General features: G+C 45.2%; 1 protein-coding gene across 6 annotated transcripts in view; it reads right to left on the bottom strand.

Annotated features, from left to right (window-relative positions):
• The window catches only part of LOC148038666 (sodium/hydrogen exchanger 1-like), a 204,045-nt gene that overhangs the window by 11,338 nt on the left and 171,362 nt on the right, over window positions 1-21,345 (bottom strand). For all 6 annotated transcript variants that reach the window (XR_015690107.1, XR_015690101.1, XM_087674207.1 and 3 more), the window contains one exon: window positions 20,167-20,268. Coding sequence is in view for 4 of the 6 variants with exons in the window: in XM_087674207.1 (XP_087530333.1) it covers window positions 20,167-20,268 (102 nt within the window). In the remaining 2 variants the exon portion in view is untranslated. The remainder of the gene's footprint in view (window positions 1-20,166; window positions 20,269-21,345) is intronic.

The following is a 21,345-nucleotide window of genomic DNA, read 5'->3' as shown; positions in this document are numbered from 1 at the left end:
TTTGGCTTTTGTTGCACTTGCTGAAAATCAATTCGGTTGCAAGATGAAGACTCTCCATTCGGATTGGCGGGGGGAATATATCTCTTCCATGTTCCATAATTTTTTGAAGAAGAAAGGCATTGTCCATTAGTATACTACTGCATATACTCCACAGCAGAATGGATTTGCAGAGAACAAGAATCGATTACTCATGGAGATGGCCAGATGTATGTTGAAAGCTAAGAGTTTACCATATGGTTTTTGGATGGAAGTAGTTATGTGTGCTTGCCATGTTTTGAACAAGTGCCCTATCAAGGCATTAAAGAATGTTATGCCGTTTGAGTCTTGGAACACTTGGAAACCTTCGTTTGGCCATTTTTGTACTTTTGGGTGTCTTGTGTATGCTCATATTCCCAAAGTACTAAGAAAGAAATTGGACAAGGCTATAAAATGCATTTTTGTAGGGTACAATAATGAGAGCAAAGGATATAGATTGTATGATCCTATTTCCAAGAAAGTATTTGTCAGTAGGGATGTGGTTTTTGATGAAAAATCAGATTTTTTTTTCCCTAAGAAAAGAGAACTCTATTAATAACACCTTGGAGAAAGCCCCCTAAGGTAAATACAAAGTACAAGAAACTCTGTGAAGAGTAACCAAGTACATCAAAGATACAATGGTTGTGTAAACAACCAATTTGGTGGGCTAAAGTGCCAGACCATTTGAGGGGTAGTATAAAAGAAGGTGTGTGAACCCCAAATCCATAGGAAAGCCTCTCTTTTCTTTCTCATCCTCTTAGAGCTACCCTACAACCTCTCCCATCTCCCATGGAGAGTGTGGACTATATCTCTATCCCAATCCTCAATAAAGACTCCCTAGTGGGTAAATCCCCAAGATCAATGACCTGGCTACATATCACAGTCCATATGTACCAAGCTATAATGCTGGAAATCAACTTCCATTTGTGGCAATGTCCCTGAGTCCACTGTGTCAGTGAGTAGTTTGGGGTAGGGATCCTGCTCAAATGCTGTTCAATGATGAGAAAAGAAATGCTCCCCTGAGTGTCCTCATAGTTGCATGCTGGACTTCTGTTTGTGACCCAAGCTACAGCCCCCCCATGTCACCACCATGGACTTTGCTGTACCATGGAATACTATCCTAAGAGCTCTCCTCCAAATCTCTTGGGCTCTCGGACAATCCCATAGGCAATACCTCCGTGTCTCCTTTGGCTCACCACATCGCGTGCATGCTACTGGGTCCTTGCCATATCCAAGCCAAGTACCAACTGCTAAACTCCTATGGGCTAGCATCCATAGAAAGAGAGATATCTTCTTGGGCCTGAAGCTGTCATGTAGCCGCCTCCAAAAGTCATATAGGAACTCATCTGAGACTCCCTCTCTATGCCAATGAGGGGTGGTTGCAGGCTGTGCTCTAATCTTGCTCATTTGTATCCTTCGTTCCAATCTAGTAGTGTAGCCAAAGAAGGGGATATCAGATGTCCTATCAGGAAGGGGTCCCTCCACACCCACTCTCCTGGATCCCACTGAAGTCTCTGTAGAGGCCTCCTCTAGTATGCCCAATATCTCCATCCATCTATAAGACAAGTGGTTGAGTCTGGGTCTATGTGCCATTTCCTTTCAAAGTGTGCCACTACTTTGATTCTCTGCCTGGAGCAGCCACACTGAGTGCTGTAAGGTCAAGGTCCTCTCGCTGGAGGCGGCCATCCTCCTCAACTGTGAAAGTGAATGCCCTGTCTCTGCTAGATGCAGTGACTACTAGAAGGATATCCCCTCTAGATAAAAGACCAATCCAAGTCCGAGAGGAAGCTGTTTTAGTTTGCCAATCTGGTGGAAAACCTTCCATCACAGCCTCAAACATAGCCCTGGCTCCCCTAAGACCATGTAATCTCTGCCTTTGGGTCTCATGTAGTAACTCCTAAAATGCAAACCACTCCCCCACTAATGTAGCGACCTGTAAAGAGAATCTCCCCCATGATAAGTATATCCACTGCCCAATGGTGTGGTCTGACTCTGATCTCAAATAATGATTAAAGAGAAGAGGCTGTCTCCTCTTCTCTTCAATAGTAGTCGCGTGGAGTTGGTGGAGTTGGAGATACAGATCTCCAAGCTCTAATAATGGCAGCTGCAAATCTGACCTCAAAGCTCCCTAAATCTCTGGTGCTGATCTCCTAAAATATCCAGTGAATGTTGGGTTGTCAAGTCCTCTAGCCTACCCATTAGAAGTTTCTTCCGAGTCTCCTCACCTGGAAGCAAACCCCTAACAATGAGGTTGACCAATAAGGCTTTGCTCTGACTATTTGGGTCTATGATCCCCAATCCTCCTCTGGATCTAGGCTGTATGATGACATCCCAAGCCACCTTTGCTTTGGCTGGACTCCCATCTCCTCTTGACCAAATGAAGTTTTTGATGAGGCATTTCACCTGGCTAATACACGACCTAGAGAATGCCCAACAAGAAGTGATGTATCACATGGTCGCTAGAAGAACTTGGTTGGCAACCACTACTCTTCTGCGCCAATGAGAGTCTCGCCGAGCTCCAATACAAAAGCTTTTGTTTGATGCTCAAAAGGAGGGGTGCCAGCTGCTGCTCTGAGGTAATGTCAATCCCCACATGGCATTTGAGATATCTCACAGCGGTCCCATGGGGAACCCATGTGAAATCCTCATGTGGTTGCCACTCTGGCTATCTAGTGTTGCATACCCAAAATCCATAGGATTTGTGCCAATTAATTAGTGCTCCTAATGCTCTGCAAAATGTCTCCATGACTGTTGCAAAGGCTGTAAAGTTGCCCTCATTCTCATCCAAGTAAACTGTTGTATCATCAGCAAAATCCACATCAAGAAGCTCCTCAAATTCAAGGATGGGTAGCCTGATGCCTCTGATACCTAGATCTGTCTCTCAAGAAGGAACTCATGGCCTCTTCTACAAATAGAAACAAGAACGGAAAAAGTGGACATTCCTGTCTAACTGATCTATGGATGCTGAATCTATCTCCTCTTTCCCCTCCAGTCACGACGTGGCTATGTGCTGAAGAATAGAGAGCCGCTACACCCTTGATCCACTGCTCTAGAAAGCCGTGGATGAGGAGGTTGAGGAGGTGTCCATGGCTGCGAAGCGAGGAGAGAGTACGGGCAAAGCAAGTTGAGATGTGGTAGGTAGGGCGATTGGTGTGAGCCCGAAAAATCAGAATTATCCCTTTCTAGTTTTGATACATATCAGGTTGCAAATGATGTGTTTGAAGTGCTGTTGCCCATTTCTTTTGGTAATACAACTGGAGCTTCGGTAAATGAACATAATGTTCAACCAGTTGCTCCATTGAGCATTGCAGATATTCAGCCTATGGCCGATTTGAATATTCAACAAGATGCTGAATTTGAGATTTAGTAGGAGCTTGTACACAATCACGAAGCTAGGCAGATGCCTAGATGGTACTTGCAGACTATGAACGATAGTCATTTTGATGCTCCTATTGTTGGTTGTACTAGAAGACAAGCTCGTTTGCATAATCATGCTAATACAATGGAGTTTGTTATGGCAGCACATACACTTGATGATGAGGAGCCTGAATGTTTTGAGGATGCACAACAAAGTATGCATTGGATGGCAACAATGCAAGCTGAATTTGATTCTATCATGAAGAATCAAACATGGGATATAGTTACATTGCTTGTTGGGAAGAAAGCCATTGGTACAAAGTGGGTCTATAAGCTGAAAAGAAATGCAGATGGATCCATTGATAAGTATAAAGCCAGACTTGTGGCCAAAAGCTATGTGCAAAAGAAGTGCATTCACTATGAGGAGATATTTACTCCTACATCCTATATGACTACCATTTGGTCTATGGTTGCTTTGGTTGCCCATCATGGTTGGATTGTGTACCAACTTGATATTAAGACTGCATTTTTACATGGGGACCTTCAAGAAGAAGTGTATGTATAGTAGCCCATTGGTTTTGTAGTTGAGGGATCCAAACAGTTGATATGTAAGTTGAAAAAGGCTTTGCATGGTTTAAAGTAAGCTCCATGAGCTTGGTATGCAAAAATTGATACCTTTTTACTTAGCTGAAGGTTAAGGCTCATTAGAGTCTACTCTTTATGTATGCAAAGAGGGGGGATCCTTGCTGGTCATATGTCTTTATCTAGATGATCTTCTGCTCACAAGGACATATGCTGATTAGATTTCAGCATTCAAGCAAAGTTTGCAGTAAACTTTTGAGATGTGAGACTTAGGGCCTTTGCACTACTATTTGGGCATTCCGTTCATTCATGATGCTAGAAGCATTGGATTGCCATAGTCCAGATATATTAGTAGAATTCTTGGGAGGTTTGGCTTACAGGATTCCAAGCTAGTTTGTACACCAACGGAGACTGGATTCAAGCTATCCTTGCCTGATGACAGTGATGTCACATTGGTAAGCTGTGAAGCGTGTTTTTCGCTACTTGAAAGGGACTTACATCCACCCCATTGTTTTTTCTTGTTTGCTCTTTTTCTAGGAGCAAACTAATCAACTGAAGAAACGTAAGTGGCTACAGAGAAATTCTCATGGTGAGATTTAGGGCTGTATGAAAGGCCAAATAAGAGGGCGGCAAGGAATCATAGTGGTAAAGATCAATTGTGCATCCAAATAATACTCATTTACATTCATTAGTTGCTTACACAAGTCTTGAATTTTATTAAGATGATCCTGCATGGAGTCACCTTCATACATCTCTTGTTGGTGGGTATGACTCACACCTACACTCACAGAGGAGCTCCGGTGATCTAGGATACAGTATTGGGGCACTTTTTATTCTCCTTACGAGATGTTTTTTCCCCCAAATTTATTATCTTTTATTTTATGTACCTTGGTTAACATAGTTTGGGTACTTATCGTGTTTTATACCTTTTTGGTGTGAATGCACATTGACAATCCTAAGGTTTAAGGATTGTACTTTGTACTTGCACTACTCTCTTTGATTATTGCATTGGGAGTCATGTCTTCACTCTCACACTCTCTTCACTATCAACTACATATTCTCAGTTGATCTTCCCCATCTCTCACATGTGGAGCTTGTACTTGTCGTCTAACATCATGGTCTTGGTCTACATTCATTAGTTGCTCACGCAAGTCCTGAATTTTAGTAAGATGATCTTGCATGGAGTCACCTTCATCCATCTCTTGTTGGGTATGACTCACACCTACACTCACAAAGGAGTGTCGGTGATTTGTGGTAGGATGCTGGGACACTTTTTACGCTCATTATGAGAGTTTTTTTTCCCCAGATTTATTTTCTTTTATTTTATGTGGCTTAGTTACATAGTTCGGGCACTTATCGTGTTTTATGCCTTTTCGGTGTGAACACACATTAACAATCCTAAGGTTTAGGGGTTGTGCTTTGTACTTGCACTACTCTCTTTGGTTATTGCATTGGAAGTGGTGTCTTCACTTTCACACTCTTCATTGTCAACTATGTACTCTTAGCTAAGCTTTGATCTTCCCCATCTCTCACATATGGAGTCAGTACCTGCTATCTAACATCATGGTCCTAGGCCATTGGAGCATTGGCTGCTCCAAGCTGTCTAGTTGGCTGTATAGTAATAGGAGGCTTCTCCTCAAATATCACCCTGTGTACCTCAACGACCTGCTCAGGCTACTTATGCATCTTCTCCTCATGAAAAACAACATCATGGTTGTGGATGACCTTCCAAGCCTGTGCATCCCATATGAAATAGCCCATCTCACCTATATCCCCATAACCAAGAAAGATGCATTTCACAGACTTAGGATCTAGCTTATTGCACTTGTCCTTGGGGACATGGTAGAAAGTCTCATAACCAAAGATATGCAAATGAGCATATGATGGATTTTTTCCAAACCATACCTTCCCTGAAACCTAATAGTCAAGAGTTGTGCATGGGAATCAATTAAGCAAATGTACGGCAGTAGTAACTTCCTCAGCCCAAAAGTGTTGCGGTAAGCTTGCCTAGCTAAGCATACAATGATTTCGCTCTTGAATCATCCTATTCTTATGCTCAGCCATACCTTTCTGGGGTGGGGTATACGAGGCGGTTGACTGACGCTTGATACTTCTCTCATCACAAAACTACTTAAAGGCTTTAGATACATAGTCATCCCCATTGTCAGATCGTAGGCATTTCAGTCTATACCCAAAGTGGATCTCAACAAAGGCAAGCCAACGTTGAAATGTAGTCAAGACTTCTGATTTTTGCTTTATGAGGTATGCCTAGGCCTTATACAAGTAATCATTAATAAAAATAACGAAATAATTCGCACCACCTAAAGATATTCAGGGCTTTTGTCCACAAACATCGGAATGAATAAGAGTTAGAGGCTCATCTATGTGCGCAATGCCAAACTTATGCAAATTACGAGTCTATCTTCCATAAAGACAATGATTACAAGAATCAAAATACTTATAGTCAAGGAGTGGAAGATACTGCAAATGGATAGGCATTTTCATTCCCTTTAACGACATATGCCCAAGGTGGCGATGCCATAACAATACATGTGGTAGTACAACCACTACCAAAATAGGTCGACAGACCCAGAAAAAAGTAAGGGATAAAGAGTGTTAAACTCGATACCTCGTGTCAGGATAAGATTTCCATGGGTAAGCTTCCATGAGGAATCACTAAAAGAGACAACATAACTTGCATAATCCAAGTCAAAGCCAGAACATGGCGTACATCATGCATAGTAAACATATTTCCTGAAGATAATTCTATCTAGACATCTCCAATACGAACAATATCCAAGGCCAGGTCATTTACCCAATCTGACAGATCCTGTCATAGTGGGATAGGAGTGGAACCACTCTTGATGAGAGGTGACATGAAATAAAGCCCCTGAATCAAACAACTAACATTGAGCATAGGTAGACGAGGCATTAGTCAACTGCGAAGCATCAAGAGAAAAAGCTGCAAGTATATAGTCATCACTAGAATCAGTCTTCATGACAGTAATCTCTTCAATCTTGACACTAGACTTGCTAGGGACAATGCTGTGATCATCATTCTTTTCTTACACTTTATCCTTTCCCTTTTCTTTGCACTTGTCATTACGCATTTTATGGCACTTTAGCTGAATATGACTCTACTTCCCACAATAGTGACAAGTCAATGCAGACTTACAGCCATGAGACTTATTGCGAGACTGTTCATGTGACTGAGAACAAGACTTATAAGAGTCTTTCCCACCATTATTGCCTTTGATTGTCAAAGCATGAGGCATCTATATTCTTTCTATTAACCTATTCATTCAAGATAACACCCTCTACATTCTGCAATTTCAGCCCATCATTAGGCCTGTTTGTATACGTAGTAGTATGGAATGTATCCCATGACTCAAGCAATGTAACCAGCAAGAATAAGGAAGGAAGATTGACCCTAAATTCAAGTCCCTGTGAAGATAAGTGACTGAAAATAGAATGAAACTCATTTAATTGGGTGGACATGGAGGTCCCTTTCTTCATACGAAGGTCCATGAGTTGATTCAACCCGTACATTTAAGAGGCAAGGGTTTGCTTATCATAGACATTATAAATCTTATTCCATAACTGCCAAGCAGTCTATATATTAGAGACAACATTATAGTAGACCTGGTTAGAGAGTGAAAAAATGAATATAGATTTATTTAACTCATCCAGTTCAGCCCAATCCTTTGCATCAAAATGTTCGGGCTTTATACCCTCATGTATCAATGGCTTAATCTACAATTTTTGCACTAGAACCTACTAGATTTGTCCTTTCCAATAGCTATAATTTGTGACATCCAACTTCTCAATGTTAAAGATAGCACTGTCATTTGACCCACTAGCAATAATGCAAGAGATGAAAGCACAATCCAAGACAAATAGATTATTGTAAATGACAGCAAAACAACCCCAAAATCACAACCAAGTCAAGAAAAAACTGCCAAAAGGATGAGCAAGAGAGAGAGAGAGACCATATGTGGGAACTCCAATAGTCACAATGTGTGACCGGCCTTCCCTTATTCAAATGTCACTAAAAGAATAAAAAATGAAGTGACGATGATGGGCGCCCACCACCTGCAGTGTACATGTGCGCACGTACTGTCAGTGTAATGAATATACAGGCAGTTAGGCATAGGTACCTTTACCCGCCAATAATAGAGTTTTGCACATTTCTAGCCATACCTGAATACATTGGACCTTGCACACCATGCATTGGTTGCTGCATACCATAGGGATTTGTGCCGTACATTCCCGTATACGGTCCCTATCCAACCATACCATGAAATTGTGCTTCCACCAAAATATCCTAGCTGTCCCATCATAGCATACATGCCAGCTGTCCAAAATCCATTGGACTGGCACTTCCATGATGGCCGTGAGTTTGCATTCTTTGCCCTTGCTATCCCGAAGATGTAGAAGATGACTTCTTCTTCTTGCCCTTACTGTCCTTCCTCGAAGTATTTAAAAATTGGAGAAACTCAGGATCCTTTGCTAATTCAGCAAAGAGATTTGCTACTATCCTCATCCAATTCTTGAATCAATCATCAAATTCTCTCTCTCTTCTCTCTCTCTTCTCTCTCTCTCTCAGACTCAGGGAGAGTACGAGTGCCTCGAGGTACAACAGACTCAGTGTCTAGCACGGTTGGTGTAAAGCAAGGCTGTCCCCTCTCTCCTTTGCTGTTTGGACTGTACAATGATGAGATTTCTAATTACATACAGAGATGGGGTGGTATGGGAGCCCGCTTGGCTAGGGTACTGATGCCAATTTCGTTATATGCAGACGATATGGTGCTTATCTCAAATTCACCCGAGGGACTACAACGACATCTAGATGCATTGCATGTGTTCTGTGAGGATAAAGGTCTCAAGGTTAATCTTGGAAAGACTAAAATTACAGTCTTTTAACATCTCGGTAGCTTGACTGACATGTTCAGAGCATCACTTTATGTATGATGGTCAGCCTGTAGAAATGGTTAGACAATATGTATACCTTGGGATGTCAAGTGAAAACTTTCAAAGCAAATAGTTGTAAGCTCTCATAGCCTATTCTTTCTTAGCATATGAACACCCTCTTATGATTACGGTGTCGTGACATTGCGTGTCTACCACTGCAAACCTGAGGGCGGAGTTTTCTGCCAAGATTTTGGACTCTTTAGCCAGCATCATTATGAGTTTAATTTCTGTTGTGTGTTTCTTTTGTGTTTGCATTTGCATGACGCACAAGCACATGTAGTTAGGCTAGGCACAAAAAACTTCAGTGCATTCGGTCATGTTTTATGGCATAAGAAGACATGAAGATCATTGCATTCCAAAAAAAGTGGTGTGGATCATAGGTAGCTAAATAGCATGGCCTCAATTGAGCTTGAGCAACAAGATGTGCAATTGTAAGAGTGTACAAACTAGTGTGATTAACCATCACATGTAATGTTTCTATTTCAATAGTAGACATGATCTTTAGTGCAAGTAGTACTAATATAGATAAGCTACTTATGAGGAGCCATAGGAGAATCAAGAGTTGCAAGCATCCATTGCATGTGTATGTCAATGTTTGATGTTGGAGCTTCAACATAAAGATTCAACCTTTTCTTAGATGCAACTTTAATTGTGTTGAAGGAGAAAGAGATCATTGCTAGAAACCAATTTTTTGTGTGGAGCATTGCTCGATTGATTGCAAAGCATGGACTCAAATTTGTAAATTGCACGACAAAGGGCCAGAGTTTTCATGGAAGGAAACTTCAGAGGCTAGGCTTGCACGGGCATATGCAGCTTTGGGTACCCTAGAGTGACAGTGTGCACACATACAGTTTCAAGAGCCTCGTACCAAATTGTGGCTTTTTGACACTTTAGTTATGCCCACACTACTCTATGGGGCAGCCATTTGGGGCCCAAGCCTTTATCATACTAGATGGATGCCACTTATGGACTATGATGGACCGGAAGCACAACATTATGATGGTTGGGAGCATATGGAAAGACCGCTGGTCATGATGATAGCACGTATGATAAGGGCAAAAGCCTCGGTACCACAAGAGATCATTCGAGCAGAATTGGGTGCTGCACCCATGGTAGTTGAGGCATTATTCCAAGCAATTACTTTCCTCCAGAGGATATGGCAGCTCCCTAATGATCGATACCCTAGACTAGCCCTCGAGTCTTCAAGACAGCTTGCAGCAAAGGGAGATAGACAGTGTTGGTATGTATAGATGAGCACGTGGCTGAACTTACATGGCATGAGTACAGACAGATTGCCACCGTTCGATTACAGCCTTGATTTCCCTACTTTGAGTCTTAGTCGTGCAGAGTTGAATAGTCTGATCAGAGCACATATCACTAAAGTGGAGACAGGAAGGACTTGGTCCAAGCCACCTTTCCCATTAGGCACGAAAATGGAACAATACCAATGCCAGTTCTTGCAACTCTCTCATGATGGTTTCATAGTGAGGCCGAGATACATGGATGCTCAAGTCTCCCATGGACTCCGAGTTGCTATTGGTTAGATTCGCACCTCATTGCATCAGTTGTTGATTGAGACAAGTCGATGGAGCCATATTGCAGCCAATGAGACAATGTGCGAGCTCTGTGGATGGGAGCTAGAAACAGAGGAGCACATTTGCAGATGTACTGTATACTATGATATCCGAGGCCGCTATCATTGCCTCTTTAAGGAGGGCTTTGGACCACTAAGACCAGTGATGGACTATGAGGACCAAAGATGTTTGGGTCTTTTCTTATTGGAGATCTAGTGGTGCAGAGTAGTATTGTTACGGGATAGGAGGCAACCCCAGCCTTATCCACCCCTCCAGAGAGCAATTACAGACTTTTTCAGTGTAGCTGAACCCCTAGCCGTTGCCACCCAAACACTACATCTCCTACTGATAGGAGTCATCGAGGGACATCATTAGGCAGTATCATAGTTGACAGAGCTACAGCATTATGTAAAGCACGACGCCCTGGAGTACCTACTCGACGACATAGGCATGCCCATATGTGTCACATTCACATCACAATTTCTCATTACAAATGTGGATTGGTGCGGTGACTCAGTCGGAGGTAGCTTGCAGAGTCTTGGTGGATCCCATAGAATGAGGAGGAGATACTCTACACTCTTTTAATCTTTTTAAACCTAGTTTTTTCAGCTTTTTCAGATTTTTCAGTTTTCCATACTTCTCATACCTCTCATCCCAATCCACCATGTAGACCTACACATTTATCTCTATCTCTTCTTCTCTAATGAGAGATGATGATACTAGTTGTATTGGTTATGGTCCCATAGGCCATTTTGGCCTTTTAGAGATGTTAATAGATCTTATCTTATCTTATCTATCTTATCTCTCACACACACACACACACGCACGCACACACACACACACACACACACACACACACACACACAAAAGAATGAAGAGCCTCTTTGTCCATCCACCCTACATTGTGCTTTGTTGTATGATGTATTATGTATACACTCCCATATGTCTTCTAGTAGCGCATTGTGCATGTTATGTATGAGGTTTTACCTTGTTATCCTCATGTATTCATCCTATTAACTCAAGTGACATTGCTATTTTAGCTCTAAACATGTGTTCTATTATCTATAATCCAAAATAACCAAGTTTTTGTTTTTTTTAACATACTAATATCGTACTATACCTTATAAAATCACAAGGTACCAATTAATACCATATATTATTATACCGTATCTGACAAGCTTGAGATGCCGGGACGCCTTAGCCATGTAGAGATACATCTCTCTCCTTAGAGGACAAACATCTCATTGATGGAGAGTTTCCTTTTTATACTTCTACTTTTAGATCATCGACATGTTTTCTTTTTATAAGACATTATTTAAATTTTCAGTCTTATAGGCATGTTTTTCATCTTTTCTCATTCCAGATGAGGAACACTTATCATTGAATATATTGCTTTGGTCTCATAGGCCACATTGGCCTTTTAGAGGCATTAATATACTCTTTCTTTCTCTCTCTTTCTCTTTTTGAGATTTGAGTGAAAGGAATACTCACATTGAGGTAAAAGAGGAGAGACTAAAAGAAGATTCTACATATATGAGTGGAAGAGACTCATTTCTTGCCTTGCAAATAAAGTTTGGCTAATTATATAATTTCAGAAAAAACCTGAGTACAAGGAAGTGCTCATGCTCAACAGACTAGCTGGAGCTGATCAGAGTCATAGATATATCAAGTATACAAGCCTCTCAGGGCGGCCTAATGGGGATGGGGGCAAGAAGCCGTGGAGGGGGGGGTGTATCGCCATCTGGGGCTGCCTGCTTGCATCATGAAAAACAGGTCCTGGCCGCCGCAAGTGCACATGAAATGACATCGGAGTTCCTTCCAAGCTCGAGACTTGCCCTGCTCTTGGTCCCATCGACCGCGGAGGGAGTGGATGATGGAGGTCTAGAGCTTTGCTAAAGTCGACTATACTGAAAGTCTCTTCTCACCAAAAACCTCCTGACACCGTGCCTTCCAGATAAGCCATCCAATAAGACTCCCAATGATCTCACATACCTCAGAGCGGTTTGCTGTGGGCTCTAGTATGTGGCAGATGGGTAGAGCCTCCAAGCCGACTACTATGCACGACCTAGCCTCAATAAGAAAGATTGTATCCTGCATCCCAGCCCCGTACAGAAGGTGATGACCTTGGCTGACTGCTAGCTAGCAGAAAGCTCCCCATGAGATACATCCAAGGTTGGGTGCTATGCGGGGGAGGATGCGGCATGCTTCTCTCCACACTAGCTGCGACGCCTCACAAGAACAAAGGCATTGCTTTGGAGTTTCCAAAAGTTGCTGTGTGCAGTATTTACATCCTCCATCCTTTTGCATCTAGGCTAACCAACTCCCTACCGCTAGGTCTCCATGTGCCACTAGCCATACGAAATACGATACCCTCCTTGGCCTCTAGCTATCCCATAGGTGGCACTAGAAAGTCCATCAGAAAGCATCCGTGATGTTGTGCTCTGCTCAATACCTGCTATGCGATGGCACCTAGTCTATGTCCTCTTGCATCAACCTGTGTTTGCCGATCCTAGCTGTGTACTCCAGGAACCTCGATGGCTTATTGGCAATTGCAATGGCCGGCCATAGCCACTCTCCTGGATCCCCACTCCATTTCATCAAGTGGTCTGCCCTCCCAAATCCAGAGGTGTCACTCTTGGAGCTCCTCCCAAAAAACATAGGGATCCAGACGCCAAGTCTTCCCCTGAAGGCCCACCACCCGAATCCTCCTCCACGCAAGAATAGCTATCCCCTCATCTTGCTGCCCTCTGTCAAGGGCCAAATGCTCCCCTCCTGAATGGTGAATAAAGTCCCATGTAGGGCGCCGCCTACTCTACCTACCACCTGTAGGGGGATACCAGTCGGTGAAAACTTAGCGGCCCATATCTCGCTGAGCTCTACCGTCTCTCGGACTGGGGGCCAAGCAACTCCTGAGGTATTGCTGCTCGCCCTCCCTTCTCCTCAATTCAACTCCTCTCTGGCAACTTGATGCCTGATGCAACACCTCGTCCACCAACTTGTACACCTCCCGCTAGGTCCTGATGGTGCGAGCCGGACCGGCCTCCCAACCAACCCACTGGATGTGAGCGCAATCGCCGATCTGTACCCCCTCCTGATCTCTGACTTGGGGGTTCCAAATCACCACCTGGCGGTCTATCTCCTTCTGGCAACCTGGGGGCCTCTGAATCAGGGCCTTATGGAGGACCTACCATACCTAAAGTAAGCTACGTAGAAAGGGGGATCTGGGGGGCGTGATCTGGGCCGTCGTGAAGATCTATCGCAAGGACGGTCGCCAATGCCCACCAAGCCTCGGTTTGCACTCACGGAGACTGTCTTGTAGTAGGACCTTCCAGGTTTGCCCTCCTGGTGTGAGACCGCAGACTACAAGCTTGCCCAAAAGGGCCATATCGTGATACTCTTGGTCAATGATCCCTAGCCCTCCCTCTGACCGATGCCGGATGATGGTCATCCACGCCACCTTGGCCCGAGAGTCCCTGAAACCGTCCGACCCGGCCTAGAGGAAATTCCACACTACGCGGTGAAGCTAAGAAACACAGGACGAGAAGCACCAACATGAGGCGATGTACCAAGTCATTGCTAGGAGGACTTGGTTGACCACCAGGGCTCAGCCCGCTAGGGAGAGGCGAGCAGTACTCCAATAGGTCAGCTTCCTCCGAATAGAGTCTAGGACTGGGAGAAACTACTGGGAGGGGTTGATGTCGAGTCCCACCTGGAACCATAGGTAGTGGACGGTCTGCCCTCTGCACACCTATCTAAATCCCAAGTAGACGCTCCACTCCGTACTAGAGTCCGGGTGTTTAAGGAAACCAAGCGACTTTCACAAATTGTTTTTCGCTCCTATTGCAGTAGAGAACACCTGGACCACTAGTCTCACTCTCTCCAAGATCAACTCATCGTCCTCTATGTAAAGTGCTGTATCATCTGAATACTCTGAGTCTAACAACTCCATCTCCTCTCTTAGGGAAAGTTGGAGGCCACCAGACCCACTTACACGTGATCTGAGGAAGAGAGACATTGCCTCTACAAAGAGTAGGAACAGATACGGGGCCAGTGGGCAGCCTTGCCATACCGATCTCTCCAGCCGAAGCTCCTCCCCTCTCTTGCCACCAATGAGAGCCCTGCCGGTAGCCGACCTGTAGAGTGCAGAGACCCCATGGATCCATGCCTGGGGGAAGGCCAATATCTCCATGGTGCCCTCCAAGAAGTCCCAGTCCACCCTATCATAGGCTTTCTCAAAATCCAGGAGTAGTATAGCCAAACCCTAACCACTATGCTGGGCCCACTCTGTCGCCTCAAAGAAGGTAAAGACATTGTCTACGATGCTCCTATCTTGGACAAAGCCTGTTTGTGTTCATGAATGATGTCTAGAAGCATGGAGCGGAGTTGCCTACCAATCATCTTTGCCATTGCCTTATAGGCAACTGGCAACAGGGTGATCGGTCTCCACTGGGATAGCTCCAACCAGTCTCCCCCTTTGGGGGGGAGATTGATAAGACCTGCCGATAGGTTCCCTTGCATCCAACCTGAATTGAAGATGTCCTAGGAAGCTAGCAATAAGGGGTCCTTCACTATCTCCCAGTAGGTGGTGAAGAAGGCCTTAGAGAGAATGGCCATTTCTGCCTATCCGGTGTGTGGAAAGCCTCCTCTAATTCCTTCTCTGTGAAGGGGTCTAAGAGGGAGTGTCCCATCTCCTCTGTGACGAGGGACGGGATGTGATCTAGACCTTCTGTTTGCAGCGCTGTCCTCTGACTGAGGCTGACTCTTGCTGGAAAAGGTGTCTATAGTAGTCAGTGGGAATCTCCATCAACGAGTTCTCCCATACTGATCCCGAATGCTGCGTATCTGCTCTCTTGAGGTGCGAGGATAATGTGCTTGAAAAAACTCCCTGCACATCGTGTCCCCCTTCCGCACCCAGAACGCTGTCCTCTAGGCCGGCGATGGTTGCTCGTGCGCGCACCTCCTGTGCGTGGAGGATGGGATCCCTTGGATGGGATCCCTTGGTGTCTCCTGTAATAATCTTTGCATGGCTGCTGCCCCACTCCCTAGTCCAAATCTACTCAATCTGTCTCTTCACCTCCTCCCCTTGTAGATCGATTCAGGAATCAGAAAAGATCGTGTACCTAGGGAAGATGCTGGGGGATTAAGTGTCAGGAGGACCGAGTAGTGATCAGACGAGTGGTAACAATAAATTGCCCTATTTGGCCTTCGCGAGAGCATCCCCAATCTCCCACATAGAACTTGTTCGACCGCTCCAACAAGACTCCGTCTAGCTGCTTGTATCTCCACGAAAAGTCCAACGACGTTTCTCTCCTGTGGAAAGCTGGGTCTCTCCAAGCATCACGAGCTCCTACTGCGAGTAGGAAGACCTCCCATGCCTCCTGCTCCTCCCCAACCATGCCCTGGTAGTTTCTACCTCTATCCTACTAGTCCTCTAAGGCCTCCAGGTTGTTGAAGTCTCCTCCAACAATCCAGGAGTCCACCTCTGGGAGTCCTACTGCAATCTCCACCCAAAACCTGCTACGTGCCCTGACCTCAGTGGGGGCATAGACATTGAGGACTTCGAGGCACGAGTCCCCAATATCCAACTTGACCCATCGAATCGTCCCTGCCACAATCGCCCCATGATCCCGTACGCAGGCGGTAAGGCTCGGGCCAATAGAGGTGCATATGCCTCCACTCCTGCCATGGGCACCGATGGGGTACTCCCAATTGGTGTGTGATCTACCTGGGGGAACCTTCCCTACCCGATGGGCCTCAGCGGGGGTGAGCTTGTGCTCTTGCAGAAGTATGATGTCTATCCATCCAGCAAGGGCCGGCTGCAACTTCTACCGAACAATCAACTTCCTTGAACCACGTGCCCCACCGTAGTGAAGACTATTTACATTCCACGATGCAAGGTGTAAGCTCATGGGGAAACCTGTGATTGACTGAATAGGTATCTGTTCGGTGTGGAAGCTGCTGATGAGGAAGAACTATGGGGCATGCGAGTACGCTTTGCTGCAGGCCTGGACGGCGAACTCTAGGCCCCCATGGTGGCCCTCGGGCGCGGACCATAGGGGTGATAGATGCTCCAAGTGGTACCACCAATGCATCTATCAGCCATGCTGAGAGTCGTGACTCTGTACAATGGTAGAAACGGGTCGCCTGTGCCAGGGGCCACTCGATCACATCCGTCGGAGCTCTCCACTGTGGAGGGGCTCAAAAGATAATGCTCAAGTGTGGGACCTCGGCACCAGCCCACCAATTAATGTCCATCATGCAACCTTGCCACTGCTATGCAAATAGTACTGGTCCTTCTCCCATCCACTGGGAGATGTGGTCGGCCACCTGACTCTTCACCTCCTCCTCTATCTGTGTCATCGTCCAATCCCCTGAGTGAGAGGACTGAAGGAAGAAGGGGTAGTTTGGTCCATCCGGCGGTGCTAGTAGATGGACCTTGCCCCTCCTTGACTTACATACCACGAAGATCCCCATCTCCAGAGGTAGTGGATACTCTCCACACTCTGCAACTCTCACGTAGGACTAAGGGCCACTACGGAAGAACTCTTGTGGTAACAACTGCGCCTATCTCGGGAAAGTGTGATGAGCGGCAAGGACAGATGAGCTGCTGGCTCTGTGGGGAGGGCAAGACTGTTGGTGCGAGGAGGATGTAGGCGTGTGTGGCTCATCACCTCCTATGGGAGAAGGGGGGGTGGGTCTGAGGGGGATCACCTGTACTGGGTGCGGATGAGGGGGGGTTCTCGGTAGGGGAGTGGTGGGGGGGAAGAAGATCGAGGGATGGTGGGATGGTTGGAGGTACGTGACGGGTGTAGGGGGGGTTGGTGGCCCTCGAAGGGGGGGGCTGTGGACTAGGGTAAGTGGGGGATCCATGGGAGGTGGGGGGGCAGGAGTGGGGGATGTGGCATCTCAAGTGAGGTAGTCTGTGGTGCGGGTGGTGGATGTGGGGGACTGTGGTCCTGCCGGGTGGGGCGGGCTGCGGAGTGCTTTGCCGGGGGGTGGTCGCTCGGCCCCTTGCTCCTTGGTGCTGTGGTTGTGTTTGAGGGGGTGGCTATGGGTCCCCTTGCCGTCTCCCTCTCTGTTGTCTCTAGACCCATGTGAAGCCATCAGCGTCCACCTATGGGCCTGTTGGCAGAGTCGCCTTGGCTCTGAAACGCATGCAATCTGTTGCCTAATGCCCAAAGTCATGGTAGTGTAGGCACTACCTTGGTTGCCCAGTCACAATGACCTGCTGCCTAAAGGAGTGACCTCTTGCCTCAATCTCTAAGAGCTTTGGTATACTCCTTGTGCCTTTCACGGCCACTCGTACCTTTTGGACTCCTACAGCTGTCACTGCATCCACGAAGGAGGTAGGAAGAACTGTGCCGAAGAGCTGTCCAAAGTCCTCTAGTAACTAGTGGTACACTACTGCCAGTCCGGGGAAAAGTAAGGTGACTGGATGTTTGAGAAATTTTTTATGGAGCGCAAATATCTCCATTGTGAAGCCGCTATACCAGGGAACCATGTAAATGACCCCCTCCGTGGAGGCATAGGGTGAGCTCTCCACTGACTCACAAGCTGCGTTTGCAGAGGTGAGTCGAACCATGAGGATCCCTTGGCCCATGAGGACTGCCTCCGCGATCTACGTTGTGCCAATGCACAGCGTGGAGTGGAGCCAATCCCGCAGCTGGGCCCTCGATAGGGAGTGTCCAACGACCTAACCAAAGATTGTTGTTTCCTTCAACTCCAGCTCTGTGGCACGGACGGCTAAGAGCTGTTCCTCAGAGAGGATGATGCGCAAGGTGTTTGATTGGGGGGCACTCGCAAAATGCGCCGGCGTCTAACCACAGGTTTCCATGGCGTGTCCCCGCTGAGGACCTACCTACCGCGTTGCTTTGCTACCGGCGTGGGGGAAGTTGTTGCAGAGGAAGGGAGCAACTTTGGGGGGGAGGGGGGGGGAATACAGATGGTGGGTCTGCCAGTCGGGACCGTGTGCTGTAGGGCAAAGGCGACAAGGGCAGCGCAGGGGGAGTTTTTAAAAGCCTACTTCAATATCTCAGCTTTGCAATCAACATAGCCAAAGCATCTTGGTTCTTTAAGCATCTACCTTCCTTCATCCAAGGTCCACCTATGGTAGGGCAGGTGTGCCACAAATCTGTAGGCGGGGGGAAAACAGGTTGAGTATAACTGTAGACACGGCGTAGGCCCCGGCGGGGGGGGGGGTGGGTGGGCGGCTGTTGTCAGAAAGGTGGAAGTGTAGGCAGGGGGGCGACAGGGCAGGCAGCAGATGGCGAGGATAGGGGGGCGACGGCCAGGGCAGGTGGCAGTGGGCAGGCGACGGCTAGGGAAGGCAGCAGATGGCGAGGACAAGGTGACGGCCAGGGCCAGGTAACGGACAGCAATTGGGCGAGGGTGGCGTGGAGAAACAGTCGGGGCGGGGGGTAGCACGCGACGGGACGGGCGGGAGACCAAGGAACTCATTTCTTGCTACTTGGGAATCTTGTAGTTTTTTCTAGCTCGAATTACATGGTTTGGTGTTATAGAATGCTTGATTGTTATTCATGGAGCCTTTTGCATTAGACATCCTTTTCAGAGCAGCTAGCCTAGGCTCCATGTATTTCCCATGTGCATTTATTTCTAATTCTTGTTATTCATTTAGCGACTTACTGTGTTTCTATGTTAATATTTTATGCTACTGTATTTGGAATTCACTTTTCCAAATAAAACCACTTCCCTCTGACACACATTTTGGCCTTAGTCTTCTAAGTGAATGGCGAAGATGAACAGCCTTTGGTGGATCACCTTTTAATATTTCTAAGGGATCAAAAGCAATGTGATAAGAGCTATGGAAAAGATAAAAATTTCTTTAGTAGATCATTGTGAGAAATATGAGACCTTGCTCCCATTGGCAAAGACAATGGTAACCCTCAGTCCAGATTCCAAAGCTTAGTGCCTGGCTCAGAAACAGGGAAGTGTGCTGCGCCATTATGAGATTGTCCACATTTATATCCTCCATCATATTGTCCAGTGAGGTCAGTTCAAGTAAGAGATGATTCAAGGTGATGGAGCACTAGGGAATTGTCTAAAAAACTCATAGCAAGCAGGATGTGAATTCTTCTGGAAGGAAAGGCTTGGAGGGGGACAGGGTGTGCAACCAACAAAAGATACAAAGAGGAAAATTGAGATGGTATTACAAGCAACTGCACAAGATAGAAACTTGACATGGCAGCTGCTATCAAGCTCCTGTACATGAACTTGACATAGCAGCTGCTATCAAGCTCCTACTTAGTCAACAAAAAGATATGAAGGGGTTTATTGAGATGATCTACCATGTTAAAATCCTATTACATACACCAACTGTCAGCAGGGATGACCAAATTTCATTTAATGCCAAAATTCTCTGTGAGAAGGAGAAACATGCTATTGCATCTTGAGATCGTAACCCCAACTTTTTATTGCTCCATAGAACCTAATAACATACAGGCTGATGTAAAATTTTGGTGGGAGGGCCTTTCTTTTCATCTGTGCTACTTTACTCATGATTTAAAGGCATACTTCAAAAACCAAGATTATTCTGAATATCTAGAGAAATTCAAAATTTATTATGTCATGCTTATGGAAGACATCAGTAGATTTGCAGTATGATTACTTCAACATGGAAATAAGAAATCTAGATTGAACTAGTACTCACCCAACATTTGTCGCTTTCCATTTTTCCTTGTCCAAGGCATCCATACCAACGTACAGGAATATGAATGTTTCTGCAACAAATGACATGGTTGCAAAAGCATGCCTGCAGAGAGAATTATCGTTTTATGTTCAAGAACATCTTTTTCTGCAAGCATTTTGGTATTTACATGAGAAATTTTTATCTAACAGCTAACCAAAATTTCAGCATGCAATCATTTGCAACTAGGAAACAAGTACAATTTTCACACACATGGGACTCCAAAACCTTTTGATATCTGCTTTGAAATTTTCTTAGTATAGTGTCTCTACATCATTTATTGGCTCCCATATACTTTCTTAGCAACATCCCTTTCTCCCTATGGAAATGTACCCTTGAAAATTAAGAATGACTAAGATATAACACAATTTGAACGATCAAATTAGATCTTTCACCCGGTTTAGTCGATGACCTTCTTGATAAAAAAACAAGTGCATTATCTACATAGAGCTCCTAGTCTTAGTTCTTGTGCATGCACCATGGGAACCAAACCTTGTGATCTGATTTATACAAAATAAAAACTACTTTAACTTAGCTCAGTCAGTTTGCACCATTACAAGAAAAAACAAGCTAAAAACAGCATGCTTATTCTGCATTGGAACACTATTTTTTCAAGTGTGGATGGGTGGAGCATATGAGAGACCCCTTGTAAAATAGTCGGCATGTGAAATACCAAGAACTTACAAATTCTCTTATCAAAAAATCAGGTGAGATTCATAAATGAGGAGAAGAGAGAGTTTGCATGGCTAAAAGAAGAGGACTAGTCGAGCCATCATGCAACTATAATGTATTTAAAACAGTTACCTTCTTTCATGAACTGGTGCTGTTTAACATGAGAAAGTTGTTCTAAGAAGAGAATTCCCATTTGGATTCTTTGGCAAAAAGGGAAATTTCTCTTAATAATTGGAATACTTTTTAGATGTTTCAAATGTTCTTCTCTAGTGTGACTATAGACAAGGATATTGTCAAGAAAGAGTATAACAAAGAGACCCAAGTAAGATCGTAAAACACTATTCATTTCCTTTTCCCAAAGAAAAGTGAAAATTCTATTAACACAGTTCAGAACAAACTGTCCCAAGGCAAAGAAACAAATACAAAGCAGCCCTGTAAGGGACTTCCATATCAAAAATTATATAACAAGGG

This window comes from Lygodium microphyllum, chromosome 3 (assembly GCF_053477565.2).
Source record: "Lygodium microphyllum isolate KBCC chromosome 3, Lygodium_microphyllum_v1.1.10, whole genome shotgun sequence".
Classification (NCBI taxonomy): Eukaryota; Viridiplantae; Streptophyta; class Polypodiopsida; order Schizaeales; family Lygodiaceae; genus Lygodium; species Lygodium microphyllum.
This window is presented reverse-complemented; position numbering and strand designations above follow the sequence as displayed.